This window comes from Podarcis filfolensis, assembly GCF_964270895.1.
Source record: "Podarcis filfolensis genome assembly, chromosome: 11".
Taxonomy (NCBI): Eukaryota; Metazoa; Chordata; class Lepidosauria; order Squamata; family Lacertidae; genus Podarcis; species Podarcis filfolensis.
The window spans coordinates 34250127-34272535 of NC_139613.1; the positions used below are offsets into that span (position 1 = coordinate 34250127).

Genomic DNA, 22409 nt, shown 5'->3' on the forward strand with positions numbered 1-22409 from the left:
TTGACTTTATCTACAAACAGTGAGACTTATGCCCCCTCCCACAGCTCATACAACTTTGTGGAGAGGTCTTAATGTAGCCAACCCTGTGTAAAGTGACAAACCCATTGCAAATATTATGTAAATATTTTTTATGCTAAAAATAATAAAAATATTTGTATATTTTGTTTACAAATATTTGTATATTTATATATCCTTTATTTATGTACACATGGTTTGAGGATGAACTTAGCTGGTGGTATTATGGACACTGGCTCCGCGGTTTAAGCCTAGTAACCATGGAGTGCATATTCATATTCTCCTGTCATACGACTGAGGTGGAGTTTGGGCTTCTCTCCCTTAGAAAGTAGAGGAAGTACCAACTATGTCAGTAGCTGAGCATATACTTATGCATTATGAGGTCCCAGGTATGGTGCCCAGCAGCTTCAGGTAAAGTGTCTGAGGTGGTTTAGATGGGAAAGACCTTACCCTAAATCTAAGACCTTGACAAAACTGGTGCTAGGATAAATTGACTAGAGGTCTGGCTTTGCATATTTAGTGTACAAATGAGTGTTTTTATAGGAAATAAATCTCCACTTTGTCCATTTCAGATTTTTTCAATGAGTTTGAAGAGTCAGAGTCCTCTTCTACTGAAAGATAACAATGAGGTCACCTATCGGATTTATTCTACAGACAGCAGAATTGTTCCACACAAGTCTTTATGTCTCCTTTGGAATCAGGCTGCTGAAAGGTATATTTTCTCATTCTTGACTGCACTGAGAAGACTTCTGCAGGGAAAGGCAACCTAAAAATGAAATATACTCATTTATATCTCAGGGAAGCATAAAAATGTAATGGTCTATTTAAAAGCAAATTCTTCATTAAAAAAAGAAACATTTTCACTGGCTTTGAGTTGGGGCTAATACTTTTAAATAGTCAAAATTACTATTCAGATTTAGATTATTTCTGGACCAGAATCTTTTCAATGCTCTGGGAACAAACCTGGTCTGCAAACGTTTGTAGAAAGCATCACTGATCTGTGTTGGGGTGCCAAGTAAGGGCTAATTTGGCACTGCTGCAGTGAGAGAGAAGCACAATAATAATTGCCATTAAATTAACAATGAACCCTACCCTATTCCATGGGGTAAGAGAGTACCCCTGGGAAGGACTTCTCTAGACTTGGAGCAAGACTAAGTATGCCACATGGATCATTATGCCAGGCCTCAGCCTGGACCCGCTTAGGCTGGGCATGGGATCAGTGATAGCACACCAGAGCTTGCAGTCTCTTTGGCATATCAACACATATTTACTTCATCTGCTTGAGTTAATTTGCCAGGCCTCATATCAGCTACCTTTTTAGACTTTTCTTGCCGGACAAGTTCTCCAAAATTATCAAATCCAAGAATCTGCCACCAGAATCTAACCCGCCTGCCCCTCTCCTGCCCTGTGAGGTTAGACATTAACCTGTTCAAATTCTATCCTTTCTTTTAAGAATAAATGAAGAGCTTACCGGATCAGGTCATCTAATATAGCATTCTGTTCTCACTGTGCCTGCAACAGGAAGCCGGAAAGCAGGACCTGACTGCTTGTGATTCCCAGCAACTGGCCTTCAAAGGCCTACTGCCTCCAACAAATTTTTCATTGATATCTCGCATTCTCAGTCACTCATTACCACAAAACGTATTTCCCCTTGGCACATGTAATAGGTGCATTAACTCTTACTTGAGAGGAGTTGGAAGAATATGTTATCCTTGTGATGGAGCCCACAGCTCAAAATATTCCACGTTTTGCTCGTGTTTGTATTATGATTATTGATTTCCAGACTAAAGACTAATGAATTAACATCGTTGACCTTTGTTTCCTCTGTAGCTGGTTGTCTGACAGTCAGTTCTGCAAAGTGATAGATGATTCCTCAGATTATGTGGAATGCTCCTGTTCGCACATGTCTATTTACGCAGCTTATGCACAAACAGACAGCTTGTCTTCTTACAACGAAGCTTTCTTTTCATCTGGTTTCATCTGCATTTCTGGTCAGTTGATAACATTATTATTTTTACGTTTATGAATTGTGTGCTGATTTTTTAAAAGCAAATAATGCATGAAAAATATTGTTTCTGGAATGGACTTGAATAGCAGAAAGCACATAGGCCATGATACAAAGAGCTGCTTCAGCACACACAGTGGAATTTTTGATTCTCCTTCCCCACCCCTGGAATCCCAGACCTCAATGCCTTATCACAAATGGCTTTTGGAACTCCCCTCAGGTTTTAAAAGAGATTTGTTGGTGCAGCATGGAAGACTAAGTCATACAAGTCCAAACCTCTCTCGGGCACATGAAACTAGTTATGTGATTCTTTTGGATCCAAGACAAAATAAGCTATAACCCATAATCAAACTCTAAAGGAGGACATGCCCAAATATAAAAATCCCAGAGTTCCTGCTCTCTTGAACTTTGAACCAAAGGGTAAAAATAAATCTCAGAGTCTTCTAGTTAACAGGAACTAGCAACCTTTAGGCTCCAATCCTATATACACTTTAGAAAGGGAGTAGGCTTACTTTTGAGTAGACATGCATAGAATCGTACTGGTTGAGTGAAATCAAAAGGAATCACACTTTGGTGAAATGATTCTACAGTTGTGCCCAGTAGGCCAAAGCTTTATCTTTTGACTTCTAGACTTCTTCACTCAATAGGTTGTATTCTGTCCTGCTGTTCAGTGGGCAGTAGCGATGCTTTTCTTTGCAGAAAAGAGCCAGGTCCAGCAGAGATGCTTGCAATTTTCATTTATTCCCCCTCCCCCTGCAGCTCTCCTCTCCAGTTCTGATTACCCAGAGGAGATTTTGGGAGCACAGGAGGCTGCAGGGTGGAAGAGGAATGGGCAGAAATGGCTTTTCCCTCCCCCTCCTGCCTGCGGGAGCATCCAATTCACAACTCTGGATCCAAGACCTTATATTTTAGTTACCAGCCTAATATTTATAAGTGTAACCCTACAAATGTAGCAGGCCCAAAATGAATATGCAGAGTAAAATCCATTGGCTGAAATTCAAACACTTCTAGACATCAAATCTTATCCAGCCCAGCAGTTTGTCCTGTTTAAATAGGGTTGCCATGTTGTGAAGAGCGAAAAAGAGGACATGGAGACCCATCGCCTTCCATCACCGTGGACTCACACACCATATACCCTTCAACATTTCTCGGATGAAAATAGGGACATCCTATTCCATAACAGCAGTAGCAGCAGCAGCAGCAGCAGCAGCAATAATTTAATTATTTGTACCCCACCCATCTGAATCGGTTGCCCTAGCTACTCTGGGTGGCTTCCAACATATATAAAAACATAATAAAACATTAAACATTTAAAAACTTCTCTATATATGGCTGCCTTCAGGTATCTTTTAAAGGTTGTATAGTTACAAAAACAAAATACAATACGAAGATCTAAGCAGTATGGTGATCAAAGGAAAGGAGCAAAGCTTTTAGGGGGAAAATGGGGTGCCAAGTGCTTCAGCCATTTCCCCCACCCCAACCCCCAGCACTTCCTTTGCTAGGTTCTTCAGTCTGCTAAGATTTCAAGATGTATAAATCAGAACACACACACACACAGACACGGGGATGGGGGCCTTTCCCTGACCTTACATGAGAGCTGTGTATTTTAACTTACATTCAAGAATTGTGCTTAGAGGTACCCAATGTTATTTGGTTAATCACCGCACTAGCTATCCAATAGCTCATTGGTCTTAGACAAAGAACTTTTAATTAGAACTGCGAGAGCTCGGGGGGATCCTCTTTGAAGTGTAGGTAGGTCCCCATGAGGCAAGACACAGTGATAACAGCAAGAACCTTTATTGAACTACATAACTAGGAAACAGGGGCAAAGCAACTGCTTATATACATTCCTGGAAGCCTGGGCCACTCCCACTCCCCACGTGATTGGCTGTCTACTCTTCTAAGCTGCAAATCATGACTCAGCGTTCAAGGGCCAATGGCAGAGGCCCAAATCCTGAAATGTTCTGTGATTGTACATCATGTATCGAATCAGAACACAGGAGCTCAGAATCCTTAGTCCAGACTCAGCTCAGGCAAACACAGACCACTGAACACTCTTTACCAGCAAGCTCTCTTTCTTTTCTTAGGTCTTTCTAATATTGCAGAATAGAGTCAACCGATCAATGGATAATGCACTGGTTTGGGGTGGGTTTCCTGGCATTGAGGCACACAGAGGAGTATATGGGAGACCCTAAAGCGAGGAAGGATGGAGGGGGAGACAGAGAGAAAGAGAGACCTGCTAAGGGAGATGCCAGCAGAGACCCCCTCAGGGAGTCTTTCCTGCCTGCTCATGGGCCGCTTACTGGGCATCTGCATGGCAAATAGCTCCAAGAGGTCTAGGTTGCAGCTGTTCAATCTGCCCTTACATGATGAGCCCAATCCCAACATCCACCATGCGGGTGCACCCTAGGGATAGGAAAAGGTTAAGAGTAATCCTTGCATGCACGCTTCCTGGCTCTGCCTGCAAAGCAAGTCTTTGTACAGAGAGCAGCAGGTGCATCCATAGAGATAGGAAAAAGTAAAGAGTGATACTCATATGCATACTTCTTGGCTCTGTTTGCAAAATTCAAAAAATCCACACAGACTGAAAATTTATCCCTGAAAAAGAGGATGTGTCCGGGGGAAAAGAGGATGTATGGCAACCCTATCCTATTACATTTGTGTGCTGCATAAAGGTTCTTTATTGAAACAGTCATTGTTTGTGCATGAATACATTCTAGCACTGAGAATTCCCATAAGGTATCTGTGACTCTCCAGGAAAAGGTAAACACTGTGAAAATATCTTAGAAGCAGGAGAGATGAAAGGCTGGCCTGGAGTTGTAAGCAGTGGTGCAATAACTTTGAAATGGGTCTTATGAAATGGTCTAAATTAAATATATGGTACACTGAGGTTCTTGCATATTTCATAGTTCTGTGGCTACTTTATAATCTGGCCTATTGCCAAATAACAATCTTAGTATAACCCATGTTTTTGTTTTGTTCAAACAGGTTTGATCTTGGCTATTTGTTCACACCTGTTTTGTACCAGGTCTTCAATGTTTGCAGCTAAACTCCTTACTCATATGATGGTTGCCTGCCTGGGTACTCAGGTAGGAACATGCTGAATATAAGACTATCAAAAGCTCACATTTATCCTGAGTCCCTGCTTCCTGTTCCCACATATGTTGAATCTGATTGTTTCTTGTGTGAGGGAAAAGCACCCTATGTATGGTCAAAGGCATTCACTACTAAGTGGTTTTGCCAGGGTGCAAGCAGATTCTAGAGTACCGTTTATTTGTTGCAACTGTGTAGAATCTTGAATCTCTTGATTGCACACAACAGTTATTTTGATTTTTAGAATGCTATAAAAATGTGAGATTCATGGGAATAGCTAAGATTCAGATTCCTTTTGAAGGGATTTTTTTTGAGGCGGGGGGACATTCTCCCTCACAACAGTGTTGTGGCTATTTTTGCTTTATATTCTTTTCTTCAATCCCCAGAACAGCTTACAACACCTAAAAACATGGGGGATGTCTTTCTAAAAGGGGTTATCTGGTGCCTTAAATATGGCACTCCATTCTGAGCACAGGGATTTTGATATGGGCAAAGAACAAAGAGCATCACGGAAAATGATCTGAGGACACAGCAGAAGGGATGAAGGATTGAAGCCAGCTGAGCTTCTCAGTTATTTGAGCAGCTGGAAAACTCATGCCCACCCTCTTAGTTGTATTCCTGTAGGCAGGCATATGAGAGTTGGCTTATTGGAATGGACATAGAAGCTAAGTATGTACAACTCAGATAAGTAAAGTGGTCTGTATCCTTAGCTCTGGATGAATGGTACAAAATATGTATGCACACCACGGCTACTTCACTAGAGATATGAAGCCCCAATTAACTGACAGCAGCTATTGGTAAAGAAAACTGTAGCTTATGTTTGAGCAGCTATGATATTGAATTTGAAAAGTGAAATTAAGTACAAGAACATACGTAGAATCCCTTCTAATGCTAATACAATGTAATGTGTAGGGAAAGCTAGCCTCCAATGGAAAGGTAGATAATGGAGGACTCCCCCTCTGCTTGAAAAAGTGCTGAAGCTATCAAAGAAATTACAGTAAAATGAAAGAGGGACCTGGGACATACGATCAAACCCAATATTTGGAATGAATTATGGACTAAAAATATAAAATTCATGGCTTGTTTCCTTATAAGGGAAAATCTTATGAAAATGTACTGTAGGTGGTACCTGACCCCTGTAAAACTTGCAAAAATAAATAAATCAAACAATAACAAGTGCTGGTGATGTAAGGAACAGATAGGAACATACTACCATATGTGGTGGTCCTGTCTAGAGATACAAAGATTTTGGAACATGATTTATGAAGAGATAAAGAGATTGATAAAAACTACATTTAGCAAGAAACCGGAAGAATTTTTACTAGGAATGGTTTCAGATAATATTCCCAAAAACAAAACTAGGCTATTTATGTATGCAACATCAGCAGCAAGGGTTATAGTGGCAAAACACTGGAAAGATAAAAATACATCCACTAAAGAGGAATGGGTAGTCAAATTGTGCAAGTACTTGGAGCTCGCAAAGCTGACAGATGCAATAAGAGATGAACCTAAAAAATTGGTGAAAGAAGAATGGGAATAATTATTTAGGGGACAAGGGCTCAACAAGAAAGATCTGGCTATGTTTAGAATGATACCGCATAGAGAAATGTTCCCTGATACCAAGATGAGGGATTCCTTTGGAATGCAGATAGAGATAATTGATAAGAATAATGATCTGTTGTGAGCTTGACGGAAGTGTACAATAGATTAGCTTTCCTGCTTTGGCTCATCTTCCTTTTTCTTTTTCTTTTTTTTTCTATTTTTCTTTTTTCTTTTCTTTTATCTTTCCCATAGTTGCTTATGTTCTGTGTCATGTACTTCGATATTTTTTGTAGTTTTTTTTCATTACTATTAAGGAATTTTCCTTTGTAATTTTGGTTGTCTATATTTATATGTACCTGTTTAAAGCAAAATAAAAGTTTTATATATATATATATAGTGCTGATCTTTCAGCAAAAATATACAACTTACTCCTAAAATTTGCCTCTGTAACATAGTATTATGAGGTAGTTAACATAACACTTCTGCCCCCCCCAAAAAAGCAAAAAAAGAGAAAAGGATTTGGGGTGGGGGTGACAAAGTGAGTGACAAGGATCATTTAATCTAGAATTATTGCATAGAAGATCAAGCCTACTGAGGAAGACTTAGCATGGCTTCTGCAAAGGAGAATATTGTCTCTTTAAACCTTCCAGGCTTTTTTTTTAAAAAAAAGAATGTCAGCAAATATGTAGGTAAGAGTTAACAAGGAGGCTGTGCACACATTAGCAGCTCAAAATGCAGCAAGTTTGTTTTCCACTGCTGCATTTCAAGTCACTTTGCATGTGACTCTAAAGCCCTAAATGGCCTTGGTCCTGTATACTTGAAGGAGTGTCTCCACCCCCACCATTCAGCCCAAACACTGAGGTCCAGCTCCGAGGGCCTTCTGGCGGTTCCCTCACTGCGAAAAGCGAAGTTACAGGGAACCAGGCAGAGGGCCTTCTCGGTAGTGGCGTCTGCCCTGTGGAACAGCCTCACATCAGATGTCAAGCAAATAAGCAACCATCCTACTTTTAAAAGACATCTGAAGGCAGCCCTGTTTAGGGAAGTTTTTAATGTTGAATGCTGTATTGTGTTCTTAATATTCGGTTGGGAACCACCCAGAGTGGCTGGGGAAACCCAGCCAGTTGGGCTGGTTATAAATAATAAATTATTATTATTATTATTTAGTATTATCAGAGAGATGTAATGTTCGTTGCCTGTTGGGTTTTCCCTCATCCAAACTCCTGTTCATGAAACTGTCATCTGAGCATGTGCAATAGCTTTCTCAAATGTATACATCTCAGCATAACTGCAAAGTGAACGCTGCTTATGCTTTCCAAATTGGATAGTAGCTGGTTAGCATAGTATTTCAGTTACATTAGTTTTAATGGGTTCAGATGCAGTTGAGCTGGTATAACTAAAATGATCATAGTCTAGAGAGTCTCAACTCTCAGAAGCTTTTCTTGTGGTCAGCTGCTTTGATTAATCAGGACACATTTGCATCTGTTTATGTGCAATTCCTGTTCTTTTTAATTAAGTCAGAACAAGGAATGTTATCTGGTTTGTGCCATTGTTTTCCTTTTGCAAATGTATTAAAGGAAGAAAAAAAAGAAAAAAAGGGGAAAAAAAATATCAGCTCACATTCGCACTACATCAAATACAAATGCAAGCAGATCATTATATGCCCTCCAAATATCCGAATAGATATCAGAATGAAGCTGTTGTGTATAGAAAGTACGTTCAAATGCAGCAAGGACATTAAGGTCTTCAAACTATAGCACAATAGAGGGTGCATATTTATCCTTTCAAGCTTTAAATAATACATCTCTTAGCAACCACAAGAGCTTGTAGAGTCTGTGTTTGCTGTCCTTCTGTTAATCCTAGTGTTACAGGAATATAATTTAAAAGTACATAATCACCTGCAAATATTGAGGATTTTAATTTGGATGACAAATGTGGATTATGTGAATTATACTACAGTATGCAGCATGGCTTTGTTTTGAATTGTATGCATACTAGTGAGTGTGGAAAGTTGTACAGTCTTCATCAGGTTTTTAACTATTACAGATTCTATGGCTCTATGTTTCTATGAGAATACTTGAATTTACAGGTGTGGAATGAAATACGCGGTTATTGTGGCATGTTTTAAATTATAGATGGATATTGACTACCAAAACCTGCAGGTGGCAGTAAAACCTTTTTTCCCCTTCGTGCTTAAAGAAGCTAGCATTCTGAGTGGAATATGTGATACAGTGATTTGGGAAGACAAATAAAATGCTAGTTTGCGGGGTGGGGAGAAGATCTTCGTTCCACGATAATATGGCACACACATGATTTCCCTCCCCCAAAGTTCTTTTTCCATGTGAGATAAGATAGTTGTTAATGAAAATGAATTCTTGTATGCAACAACAAAGCCTGCTTTTTGCTTTTTCTCTTGCTAAATGTCCCTTGTTGTGAAATGTGAACTCTAATACAGGATCAACCTTGTTATTCAGTAGGCATTCTTTAAAGCACAGAGGCCAAAAAGCAGTACACTAAAACTTATCACATCTTGCTGATCTTCAGGGACCAAATATGGACATACCAGCACTCTGAGCTAAGCACCTCTGTTGGTTTTAGGGCACTATTCATAAACATTAATGCTCCATTCCTTTGAAAAGGGTACTAGACCTGATATCAACATTTGAGGAAAATATTCTTGAGATTTATATTATTAAGTGGTCTTGTCTGCTTGTGTTAGATGGTAAGTTAAAAGGTAAGATAAAGGACCCCTAGACAGTTAAGTGCAGTCAAAGGCGACTATGGGGTTGCGGCCAAGGGAGCCGGCATATGTCCACAGACAGCTTTCTGGGTCATGTGGCCAGCATGACTAAACCTCTTCTGGCGCAACAGAACACCATGACGGAAAACAGAGCGCATGGAAACACAGTTTAGCTTCCCGCCACAGCAGTACAGTGGTACCTCGGGTTAAGTACTTAATTCGATCCGGAGGTCGAACAGAAACTGTTCTTAACCTGAAGCACCACTTTAGCTAATGGGGCCTCCTGCTGCTGCTGCACTGCCGGAGCACAATTTCTGTTCTCATCCTGAAGCAAAGTTCTTAACCCAAGGTACTATTTCTGGGTTAGTGGAGTCTGTAACTTGAAGCGTATGTAACCTGAAGTGTATATAACCCGAGGTACCACTGTACCTATTTATCTACTTGCACTGGTGTGCTTTCCAACTGCTGGGTTGGCAATCTTGTAACGGTAAGATTGTAGGCAGGAGTGTTTTTAAAAATCTCTGTACATCAGTCAGCATATCTCAGGTCCTTTATAGATGATAATTAGTAGGCAATAACAGTTGGCACATGAGTAAATGTGAAAAGACTTCTCCCCCCCCCACACACAAAATTTGGGGGTGCAGAAGAGGAAAGGAGAGGAAAAGAAGGGGAAGACCCATTGGGCAAGTGGAAACCATTGCATGAGCTGGCTAAAACCACCAGATGCAATGGTGGCTAATGTGCATTGGAGTGGTAGGGTGGAAGGCAGAAAGGCCAAGAGCAGATGGTACAAAAGCCAATGACAGGCAGGCAGAGCCAACTAATTGTAGTCATGCTCTCCATCCTCCTCCCTACTCAATTCTGTAATGACAACAATGAGACTAAGGCATATGATAGAATCATAGAATTGTAGAGTTGGCAGGGACCCCAAGGGTCATCTAATCCAGCGGCCTGAAATGCAGGCATCTCAACTAAAGCAACCCCGATAGATGGCCATCCAACCTTTGCTTTAAAACCTGCAATGAAGGAGAGTCCACCACCTTCCAGTAGAGTATGTTCCACTGTTGAACAGCTCTTACTATCAGAAAGTTCTTCCTAATGTTTAGTCGAAACCGAATTTCTTGTCATTTGAATCTATTGGTTTGGGTCCTACCACCTGAAGCAGCAGAAAACAAGCTTGCTCCATCTTCCATGTGGCATCCCTTTAGATATTTGAAGATGGCTATTATAGCTCCTCTCGGTCTCCTTTTATTCAGGTGAAACATACCCAGCTCCATCAACCATTCCTCATAAGGCTGCTTCATACCGTTTCCTCATATAATTGTCAAAACTACATTAAACACTAGTAGTTACTGGTGAAATTAGGATATTCTTCTTCTGCTGTCTTCCTCAGACATATAAATGCTGTCCATATTAACTCCATGTGAATGCCTTTGATGGGGTAAAATGAACCAGCATGTTTGAGATACTGGAATGACTTGTTCATATTTTCCTTTTCATTACTATACTGAAAACTATGCTGATTGAGGTTCCATGAATTTTGTTTCATTTTACTAGAAGACTGTATCTAGGTATAATTCCATTGAATTAGCCTACTGTTTCATCTAAGAGATACTGATTAAAGCTGCCATTTTATATAATTTTCCTTCTTTTCAAAATAGATTTCCTTTTCAAGCAAGTAACACAACCAGGTAATACAACACACTACTGAGAATATAAGACTGTTGTGCAAGTATACACAGAATCCAAAGGGAAAGTACCTGTTTAATATGGCAAAAGCTGAATATTTTGTTACAACAGGAGTTGGTATGGGCCTCTTTCATAACAGCAAAAGTCATTTGGAAACAACATTTCTAGTTTCTTGTACTATCCGGTTGAACAAGGGTATGAAGTAGATAGGAAAATGCAACAATAAACATCCTGAATTCAGTCTCTGTGAAGGAAGATTTCCTGCCTTTTGTACTTCAAGCAGTTTCAAAAGGGTGTCATGAATCCCTTAGAGGTGTCATGGAGAGGCAGTCAAAAGCTGTGAGTAGGAAGTGGTTGGGGAGCTAGATCTGGAGGACTCTGGAGGGGGTCCCAGCAGAGTGGGGATAGTGGATTCCAAAGCCCAAGGGATGTCTGATTCTGAGGAGGGTCAGAATGGGTAAGGGGGCAAAGATTTGCTCTCCAAAAGAGGCTCAGGCAAACTTGTAAGTGCCTCCCATTACCTCTCTTCCAGACATGCCCCACCCATAGCTTCTCCAGCCAAGTAGTCACCCCTGGCATCTTCTTCTATTACCCAGGAGTCTCTCCTTGATGCCAAGCCAGCACTCACCCTGCCTCCATTGCCTAGGATATGGAGATGCATACAAACCTCCCCTAACCAACCCACTAGGAGTGCCCATTTGCCTGCCCAATGTAGGGACTCCAGTCACATGCTGTGGAAAATGCTGTGCTCACCCTCTCCTTCAAAAGGAAGGGACAGGGGACATGTCACTTGTTGTCTAGCAGTGACCTTGACCTCTCATGTAACTGCTGATCCTTGCAACCTGTGACTTGCCTTATGTCCCACTCTTAATCTGCAAGTGAAAGCCATTGGCAAAACCAGAGTTGTGATTTCCAGTTCCCCACTGGACAAAGAGAGCCAGGACAAAGAGATAACATTGCCCTTTAGAGGTACTTACCCATAGTTTATTACAATGATTTTTTAAAACAAAAAAAATTTTTTTCTTTCCAGTAGCACCTTAAAGACCAACTAAGTTAGTTCTTGGTATGAGCTTTCGTGTGCATGCACACTTCGTCAGATACACTGAAACAGAAGTTGCCAGATCCTTCTATATAGTGAGAAGGTGGGGAGGGGTATTACTCAGAAGGGTGGTGGGAATGGGTGGTTGGCAGATAGCTGAGATGAGCCTGTTGACGGCTCTTAACGACTGCAATAGGTCTTACAGGAAAAAGCAAGGGGTGAGAAGGTGAAAAATGGCTTTGTCATGTATAATGAGATAAGAATCCAATGTCTTTGTTCAGACCAGGTCTCTCCATGGTTTTAAGTTTGGTAATGAGTTGCAATTCAGCAGCTTCTCTTTCCAGTCTATTTCTGAAATTCCTTTGTAGTAATACAGCTACTTTGAGATCTTGTATAGAATGTCCTGGGAGATTGAAGTGTTCTCCTACTGGTTTCTCTGTCTTGTGATTCTTGATGTCCGATTTATGTCCGTTTATTCTTTGGCGTAAGGTTTGGCCTGTTTGTCCAATATAGAGAGCTGAGGGACACTGTTGGCATTTGATGGCATATACAATGTTAGACGATGAGCAATTAAATAGTCCCGAGATGGTATGTGTGATGTTGTTGGGGCCAGTAATGGTGTTGTCCGGGTGTATGTGGCAGCAAAGTTGGCATCTGGGTTTATTGCAGGCTCTGGTGCCAGTGTCCGTGTTACGTCTGGTTGTAGTATTATTGTGGGTTAGGAGTTGTTTAAGATTGGGTGGCTGTCTGTAGGCAATGAAAGGTCTTCCTCCCAGAGCTTGAGAAAGAGAACTGTCATTGTCCAGGAGAGGTTGTAGATCTCTGATGATGCGTTGTACTGTTTTGACTTGGGAGCTGTATGTGATGACTAGAGGTGTTCTGTTATTTTCTTTTTTGGGTCTGTCTTGCAGCAAGTTCTCTCTGGGTATCTGTCTGGCTCTGTTGATCTGTTGTCTAACTTCATCTGCTGGGTATTTTAGTTCTAAAAAGGTTTGACTATGGCAGACCAACACGGCTACCTATCTGTAAATGATTTTTTACAATGTGGTAATCAGAAATGATTGAAAGAAAACTGTAGGCTGTTTCTTCCTATATCAGCAGCTGTTGTTTCTGTGTCTTGATTCTTCCCACTTCCTCTTTGTACCAAAGACCTGGGGTTATAACAGACACCAATATTCACATCAAAAGTCTGTTTGTTTGATGCAAGACTCACAAAAGGTACATATAACAGCTTGAGAGAACTATAGCTGTGGATATGGTTCTGTTGAGAGTAGAGGTAACTGGATAAAACTATAGAATGAGTGACCAAACCTGTGGTTCTGCTGGGTTACAGACCTCTCTATTCAATTATGTAGGTTAGCTTTCATCAGAGCAAAGAAAAACGTTTGTAATGTTAATGGAAATGTTGTTTCATATGGTGATTGCAACATGTGGTACTATGTTTCTAGCACATGGTGAGATGGCATTTCCTTGCTCCCCTGATTTGCTCTTTAAGGTTTAGATAAAGGGGAAACTATTTACCAATTAGTTACTGACTAGAAATGACCTGTATACTGGCTGTGGCTGCATGCAGCCTGCCAGACATAGGAAGAATCAAGCCATGCAATGAGTCAAGTCTTCCCATGACACCATTGTGGACAGAGCTATAGCTCAGTTGCAAAGCATCTGCTTTTCATGCAGAAGGTCCCAGGTTCAACCCCTGGCATCAGCAGGTAGGACTGAGATACCCCTACCGTGTCTGAAACCCTGGAGAGCTGCTGCCAGTCCATGTAGATAATACTGGACCAAGGGTGTGACTCTGAATAAGCAAGCTTCCTATGTTCCTATTCCTCTGCGGTTGCGGTTGTGTAGTAAAATCATCCCCTCACATAAACTAGGAAGCTGCCTTATACAAAGTCTGAACATTGGTCCATCTAGCTTAGCATTGTCCACACTGACTGACATAAACTCTCAGGATTATTTCCCAGGCCTACTTGGAGAATATACATTAGCTCTTCTGGATGCAAAGGAGATGCTGACCACTGATCTAACCAGAATTTAGAGACAACTAATGGCTACAGCCATCATGCTGGGCTTTTTAAAGCACTGGCCAAGTAATAAGAGGTCATCTGCTTTCATACAAAGGCCATGGCAAACAGATAAGCGGCAATGGATTAGCAGCAATATGTGCCCTGGTTCAGTTAAATGAATTTGATAGGTCGCAGTGTAGAGCATACAGTTTTTAATACAACTAATCCTTTCAGGCTAGGAGATTTGTGAAGCTTAGGTTGTAAGGATTGGTCTCTGACAGACAGTGTAGTGCAAGAAATCAAATTCCGGTGATAAAATTAGAAACTTGGGACTGTTCATTTGAGGCTGTCGGCTTTGTTCTTGTTCAACAGAATATTGTCTGTGTTTTAATATCAGTTAAACAACATGCCTGTTTGTGGTCTGCTGCCCTTTCATTGTCTTTGTCCCATAGTAAAGGTAATTCTCATACTCCAAAATTCTCTTAGCTCTTTCACCTGTTTTATTGTTGTGAAAAACAAAGTGGTAAAGTTTTCAGTGAATTCATACTGTATTTATAACTGCCAGCTTGCAGCCAATCCACTGCAGAGGCTGCCACCTATTTTCATTCTACATTGGAGTACCTTCTACTTCTGAATGGAAAAATAGAAGCAATTAACAACAGTAATACAGTATTATTTCAGGATTGAAATTTTGCTTAGCTTTGTCTAAGCTGGGAATATTTCATAAACAAAGCTACTTGTTCACTCTGTGGGCATAGTAATTATTTTCAAGCTTGACGTGTCCACTATTGTGTTCTGGATGCATGTCTCTCTCACACATTCTGTGACTTTACCACTGGGTCATATGTGGGTTATGTAGCCAAGCAACAGATTCAGAAAATATCACAAACACACTGACCCAGATGAAGGCAGTGTTAATAGCCATGCTTTGGCTATTACTGCAACCTGTCAACCACGTAAGGAAGCCCACTAGGAGCCTGATAAAGTTGCCTACCTGAGACTACACAACTAATTTGGAGGAGTGGGGGTCATCTGGAAGACTACAATATATGGCTGGTAGACTGTATTAAATGTGATGTTTGGTCATTTATTTTAAAGATTGAGGTGCTGTATTTCAATTCCAGTGGTATTTAATTTCTTTTATAAATAACTTAGATGAAGGAGTAGAGGAGATGCTTATCAAATTTGCTGATGATACCAAATGGGCTAATATCTCTGAAGATAGGGCCTGATCCACATATTACACCAAACCAACAATGAGTCCCGGAAAATGCCCCTTGTTGACTTTTATTTCCTTAAAATTAACTGTGGTCATCTGGTTCAGTCTTTGAGAGAGAAATGACTGTCTGCTCCAGTTTTCAGCTTCACTTGAAGCCTAGGCCCAACCAGAGCTTGGGAAGAAAGTAAACACACTATTGCCTGGTAGTAATATTAAACTCATTTTCAAGATTTTTTTCCAAGGAGCATGGAATATTCTACGTTCCAAAATGCAGGCCTGTTTCGCAAAAGAGTTGAAGATAATCAAAGGTACTTTTGTTAGTAATAGAGGCAGAAATAACAGGTAATATGGAGAGTTCACTGTAGAACCTGCCACCATTTGGTAGCTTTCCAGTTTGTCCTTATTTAACTGCAGTCACAAAAGGTCAGAGAAATAGCCCATGGATTCTGTATGCTTTTCTAATGTCCTGATTGTGTGAAATAAGTGCAAAACATTATTGCATACTCAGCAGACTCATGCTTTATATCATAAAGCATATCCCCTAATTCAAAACAGTTTAGTGGATTAATCCATTTTAGCTTTTTACCAGATTCATTGACATTAACTTGCCAAGATAGACTGGCATTGCCGCCCACTTTATTTTTCTCTCTTTCCCTCTCCCGCCACCCTTAGGAGGTAAGCACGATAGTGAATATATGCATGGCATACGGCTGTTGTAGCTTGTGTTCTTGGGGTGATAATTGCTGTGAAATTGCACGGTTCCTGCCTAAGAAGTTGGGCCAAGAAATTGCAGATGGTTCTAAGATACTGCACGCACAACCATAATTGTACATCCCCACCTGATGTAATTAAAAGTAGACACCAATATTTTAGGAGAGAATAAATTAAATGATTAGGCTGCAGTTCCCGGAAGAGTCCGATTTGCTCATTATATCTGGCTTATTTAAGTTTTTTGTTTTTTTAAATAATAACAAGTACAAGTGAAACAGCATTGAGCAACCTCTATTGCCGGAAATGAAGACAGTGTTAGATACATTTTCTTGTTGTAAATAGGCCCAATTACTGCATTATTAATGATATTATTTAAGCACTCATTAAATGTGACATTATTTAATGGGTTCATGTTAGTTTAAAGCCTTCATTATAGGATTGCTATGGGAGGGTTTGCAATCTTGTATTTTTCCATTCAGTTGAAGTCATAGCCCCTGTCATCCTAAGAATTTAGAAACATCTGACCCAGGTGCTATGCATGTTGCAATGTTGGGCTCCCAGCAGTTTTTGCAATCTTAAATGCTTATAATTCTGTGGCAGATTCACCTGCTTCTTTAGTTTCATTTTTCATTTTAAATAGTGATGTTAATCTGGAGCCATCTCTAGGCTCACAAGGTGAATTCCAATGAATAACTCAGCACATAACAACTTAGTTTCTTGTGATTTCTGTAACTAGCTAGATCAAGTGGGAAGCTTCATTGCAATAAAAATGTTGAAGGCTCCATCTGAAAGGCGTTTGGGCGTATGTCTTTAGTTCAAGTGTCCTTAACTGAACTTGACATGTTCTTTATTTTGTATGTATACATGTAGTAAAGCTTGTAAATCATTTCAGCAGCAGATGTTTGGTTTGAAGAATTTACAAGAATTAGCAGATTTAATCATCTGCAGTTGTGTAGTAGGAAAGTATTTACTAGAACCTTGTTAACACATAGAATCTAAAAATAACACATAGGACACTTTTGGTGCGTATTTAAGAAGTTGCCAGATTCCACTGTAACCTTTGAGTGATTTATGTTATCTTTATCAGGTTTGTAAGAATTCATGTTCAAGATCCAAGGTGAATTTTCTTCTCTGTTAATTTTTAACAACCTTGGTTTTATTTTATATTGCAGTGCATAACACAATTAAATCCTGCACTCAAACTTGGCTTCCTTGTTAGATAAAGAAATTAAAATAAGGTGGTGGTTTTTATTGAAGTGTTATTTGTTGGTGTAAGAGTATGTAAACTCTTAAGACTGTTTTATGATAGAATCATAGAGTTGTTGAATTGGATGGGACCCTGAGGGACATCTAATTCCTGGAAAGTTACAAAACCTGCTATGGCTGTAGAGATTGATATGGGACATATTTTGTTGCAGCTGGAGCAGATGAAGATGGCTGGTTGTGCTGCTGCAGATGCACCATAACATTTCTTCTCTCTGCACTCCTCCCAGGGCTCATTCTTCCTCTGGTCACTGTTATGGATGCATGACCTGACTGCCGGTCTGTTAATGCAGTTAATAAATCAACAATAGTATTACTGGGTAATAAATACTACTACTTCTGATATGGAGTTAGGTTGGTGGAGGAGTTTGTGGAGATTTGTTGTCCCGTACTATTTCCCCCTAGGCTTGAGGCTCTTGCCACTGGTGGCAACCGTAGCTTTGTAAATGTGATCGCCCCCAGCATTCTGCGCAGTGCTGCTGTTTGTCAGGAAAAGGATACCGATTTCCTTGAATTCTCTATCGTAGATTTTTTTATTTAGACAGGAGCTTGGGGTGTTTTGTTTACTTTTTGTTAATCTTTCACTCGCAATCTGATGCAGGAAAATTCATCCACCTAGAATCCTATGTCATTGGCTCTCTCTTTTTGTTCTGAAACTGGCCAATTCCTGTTTAAAACTCATGTAGCATGTTTGAGGAACTGTGGTTTGAATGACAAGAATGCTCTCCAGTCTTCTGTAGTCCACTTTACACAGTTAGCAAAAGATGTTGGGGGCATATGGGCACATTTTTGTTGTTGTTTGGTCGTCTTAGTTGTGTTTGACTCTCTATGACCCCATGAACCAGAGCATGCCTTGGAAACTCTCACTTTCTTCTCAAAGCTTCTCCTTTTTTATGTCCATTGAGTTTTCTTGGCAAAATACTGGAGTGGTTCCTTCTCCAGGTGGATCACATTTAGTCTAAACTCTTGGCTATGACCTGTCCATCTTGGATGGCCCTGCACGGCATGGCTCATAGCTTCTTGGAGTTATTCAAGGCCCTTTGCCCCAACAAGGCAGTGATCCATGAAGGGGGTGAGCACACTTACCTGGCAGCAAATTGCATTTAAAATGGGTGTGAATAACCCCCCCCCCATCAAGAGTCACATTTATTTGGCACAATCTGTTTGGGACTGTTTGGGTAGGCAGAAAGGCAATGGCAGGTGTGACCAGAGCAATAAGTGGGTTTGGTGAGATCGGTAAGTGATGCTGCCCTAAGGACTGGAGGTTGCCCACCTCTCCCTTAAGCTAGTGGAACTTGCTTGCAACTATGTATGGCAGACACTGGCGGAGGAACGGGAATGCGGAGGGAGCGGACCACCCCTGGCACCACTATTCTGATAGGGTGCCATCGCGGTGCCCCCCCACTCACTGGGTGCCACGCCCCCACAGGCGGCGCGTCACACCCCAGAACACATGCCATGCCCCTGTGTGCTACACGCCACACCCTCGCGGGTGGCATACAATGCCCACGTGGCACCAGCCACGCCCCCAGGATGTGCGTCACGCCCCTGGGGGCGCCAGCCACACCCCCGTCTGCCCTCCACCCCCAGTAGCAGAGCATGCAGCTTCGCCACTGATGGCAAAGTCAATATTTGTCTTCAGTCTCTCTGTTGTTATGAAACAAAAGGCACCTTTTTTTCTAGCTTCGTTATGTATTTGAACTAAAACCTTTTAAAACAGTGTAACCTTACGTTGAACTTATGTTTGTAGAACTTAGTCTGCCAGAGATTATAAAACCTGGTTGAAAGAATGTGCTGAGGCAAGCCAAAATACTTCTGTGTATCACACTCTTCTTAACTTTATGCTCCTCATATTGTCAGTTAATGTGATCCTGAGTTATGCAATGCGTTCTCGAGGACATCTTCGATTGTTATGATAAGCAGCAACCTTAGCAGATAGGCCTGCCTCTCTATGTATGCTCTCAGCTCCCTGCATGTTAAAGCTGTAACCTTTCTCACAAGCAGTCTTGTCCAGGTTCAGAGTGCAAGCCAACCTTGCCAGCTTCAAATCCATAAAAAGCTTTATTTAGTCTGATACGGAGTAGCTTTGCTACGATGACGCTGGAGACCGGGGTGTGTGTGTGTGTGCTATTTATTTCTTGTTAAATTTTATATCCTGTCCTTCATTATAAAACAATCACAGGGTAAGTCACAACATACATAACTATGGGGATATCTCTGGAATGCCTCAGTTGGTAGAGCATGAGACTCTAACTCTCAGGGTTGTGGGTTTGAGCCCCACATTGGGCAAAAGATTCCTGCATTGCAGGGGTTGGACTAGATGACCCCCGTGATCCCTTCCAACTCTAAAATTATATGAATACAGCCTTGCAGATATTTCAGACGTCTAACAATTATACATCTCTTCTGCTTAATACAAGTCAAGAGTCAAAAGGCCTTGTTTTAACTTGTCACCAAAAGCTAACCATTGTCCAACCTCTGCAGCAGTATTTTACAACTGGGATTCCATCGTCAAGATTACTCTATTATAGAGTCCCACCTGCCTGGGCTTACCTTGTAGATGGTGCAACCAAAAGGGGCTTATATAAGGCAGAACCTTTCATTTTACTACAACAGTTTCTGCACTGAGCACTTATGGTGGAATAGCTACACATGCTTGCTCCTTTTTGGACAGGACATCGGCACAGTGTTGTGAACGAAGCATTCCCCTCTCAGGTTTTCTCTGTTCACCTTCCTTTTTCCTCTTCCCACAATCTGACGTTTTTAACTCTGAGGAATAGCTGCACCATTTCCCTAGGTCTATATGCCTTTTGTGCTGCAATCCTGGCTGGTTAGATTGCACCTAGTCATTTTTTAGTTCATTCTTCGCCAACCTGGTGCCCTTCAGATATTTTGAACTATGCCTCCCAGCTAGCAAGTTAATATTTTTAGGCCTCTTGTGCAGTTACTGAATAAGAAATGCATTTGCTTTCCGGGGATTCAGGCAGATACCTATTTTAGGCTGAAAATGAGACCTTGTATATGGACAGCAAACGCTAAATCACTGAGCTATGGAACCTCCTCAAGGAAGTAATGTGAAGAGTTTTTATTTCTTTTTAATATTACCGGTAAATTGCATTCTTTTTTTTTAAGGCTGGAGTCATAAACACAATTACTAGGGAGTAAGTCCCATTGTTTCCAGTGGGACTTACTTCTGAGCAAACATGCCTAGCTTGCATTGCATAACCATTAGAAGCAGCTTTACAGGTTGTAAATACAGGGAGGTGCCAAAATTGGTAGACCTAAATATTGACATTCCCCCATCCGCTGAGTGCATGTACCTTAAAAAAAAAAAATGTCCGCACTGAGATCTAGTTTGTATTCATTCCTGTTCTGTTTTCAACTATGCTAAAACAGTGAATTACTTGGCAGCTAGGAATATTAAAGTAGCAGAGGTCACCCAGATTTGTTTTGTTTTTGGTAAGATTTTCAATCAGTTTATTTCCCGCCCCCCCCCCATGGCAATGTGACTTTGGAACAGCTGCTTTCAGGAAACAGGAGCATTGTTCACGTACCAGTTGCTGGAAACCACAGGAGGAGAGAGTGCTCCTGTGCTCAGGTCCTACAAGCCATGTTTGGCCACTCTGAGAACATGATGCTGAACTAGATGGGCCAGGAGGCTCTTCTTATGCTCTTAAATTCCCTTGCTTAGATAGGAATGTAGTTGCTGATTAAAGGTAAGTACTGTGTGTTACTTCACTTGCAGGATGTGGTAAGACTGCTGTGTTTAGGGGGTCTGCTGCTCACTGTGCTTCATGGGGTCCTGGATTTCTTCTCTGAAGTCCTGCCCTAATGGCACTACTGCACATAGACACAAAACGTGCCTCGTGTTTTTCACAATGCCAAATGATCTTATCAAATTTTCCAGCCTTGGAAATGTTGACTATTAAAAGGCCGTTTGGTTCTTGTAATAAACACGCAAGGAGGACAGTTTCAGTTTGCCCATTTTTAGACTTGCATTCTTTGCCCTGTTTGTTTTGCAGTGTTTTGTAGGTCTGCAAATCATTTGCCCTTTCATGGATCCTGGAAGACAAAACTCAGTCAGGAAGTTCAAAGTTACCTGTGGAAAGAATGTTCAAATATGTCTTACCAAAAATAGCAGGTTTGGCTGTGTGAGTCTGATGAGCTCAGAAAATAATCTGTAGCAAACTCTGCTGAAAGAGAATATCTAGCTAACTGCAGATAATGTGAAAAGTTTTCTGTAGCAGCAACCAAAACAAAAACATGGCTTTAACCAAAACATTAGGAAATACCATCTGCCTGGTTATAGGCTGGGGTTTGAAGCACTTACAAAAAAGTAGGAGCTAACTGTCTTGCTCTGAATTCGAGGCAAATTATACTGTTTTCTCCAGGCTTTCAGTGAGGCAAAATAATATTTTTCCAGGCTTTGAATGAGGTGAAATGCTCAGTGATAAACAGATTGGATGTAGTCCAGTGTGATGTTAACACATCAAGGGCAATTTTCAAATAATGTGATCTTCAAGGTGACTAGGGGGTCAGTTCTAATTCTGTGGACCTTTGAAGCCAGTTATATTTAATCTGGAGTATGTCTGGGTACTAGGAAAAGCATTGTATATTTTGGCTGTGGAATCTGGATTGTTGTTTAACCTTCCCTATAAATGGCATTATTTATTAATCTTGTATGACCTTTGATCAGGAGATCTCTGAGAAAAAGCCACATGGCTTTTGCCGAAACTCTACAGCATTTATCTTTAGCCCCGAGAGCCACATCCAAGCTTTTCTTTTAATGTCCTCACTGGATCTTCTTTCTCTGCTATGATTAGTATTATTCAGTGCTTTTTTTCTAAAAACATGTTTAGGTGTACTCTCATTTTGACTCAAGAAAATCACCATTTTATAGTTCAAATTGGGGAAAATAAATACAGTAAATGTCACTATGTAACTTATCTTGGATTTTGGCACCTCAGTGAACCGTGCACTATTGTTGCTATTTATTCATTATAGAAGCATCAAGGCAATTACAAATATTATCATAAAATCAGCTACAATTGTCTTTTTTTTTTAAGTAACAGAAATAACTGGCTATA

The 22409-nt window shown here is 40.8% G+C and overlaps 2 protein-coding genes across 5 annotated transcripts in view; both read left to right on the top strand.

Annotated features, from left to right (window-relative positions):
• Nucleotides 1–22409, top strand: part of ADGRV1 (adhesion G protein-coupled receptor V1) — a 234284-nt gene that overhangs the window by 123675 nt on the left and 88200 nt on the right. For all 4 annotated transcript variants that reach the window (XR_014539750.1, XM_083576416.1, XM_083576417.1 and 1 more), the window contains 3 exons: nucleotides 588–727; nucleotides 1846–2006; nucleotides 5009–5109. Coding sequence is in view for 3 of the 4 variants with exons in the window: in XM_083576416.1 (XP_083432542.1) it covers nucleotides 588–727; nucleotides 1846–2006; nucleotides 5009–5109 (402 nt within the window). In the remaining variant the exon portion in view is untranslated. The remainder of the gene's footprint in view (nucleotides 1–587; nucleotides 728–1845; nucleotides 2007–5008; nucleotides 5110–22409) is intronic.
• The window catches only part of LOC310744908 (uncharacterized protein), a 263309-nt gene continuing 247141 nt past the window's right edge, over nucleotides 6242–22409 (top strand). Inside the window, exon 1 of the mRNA XM_083576890.1 lies at nucleotides 6242–6981. The gene's annotated coding sequence lies outside the window, so the exon portion shown is untranslated. The remainder of the gene's footprint in view (nucleotides 6982–22409) is intronic.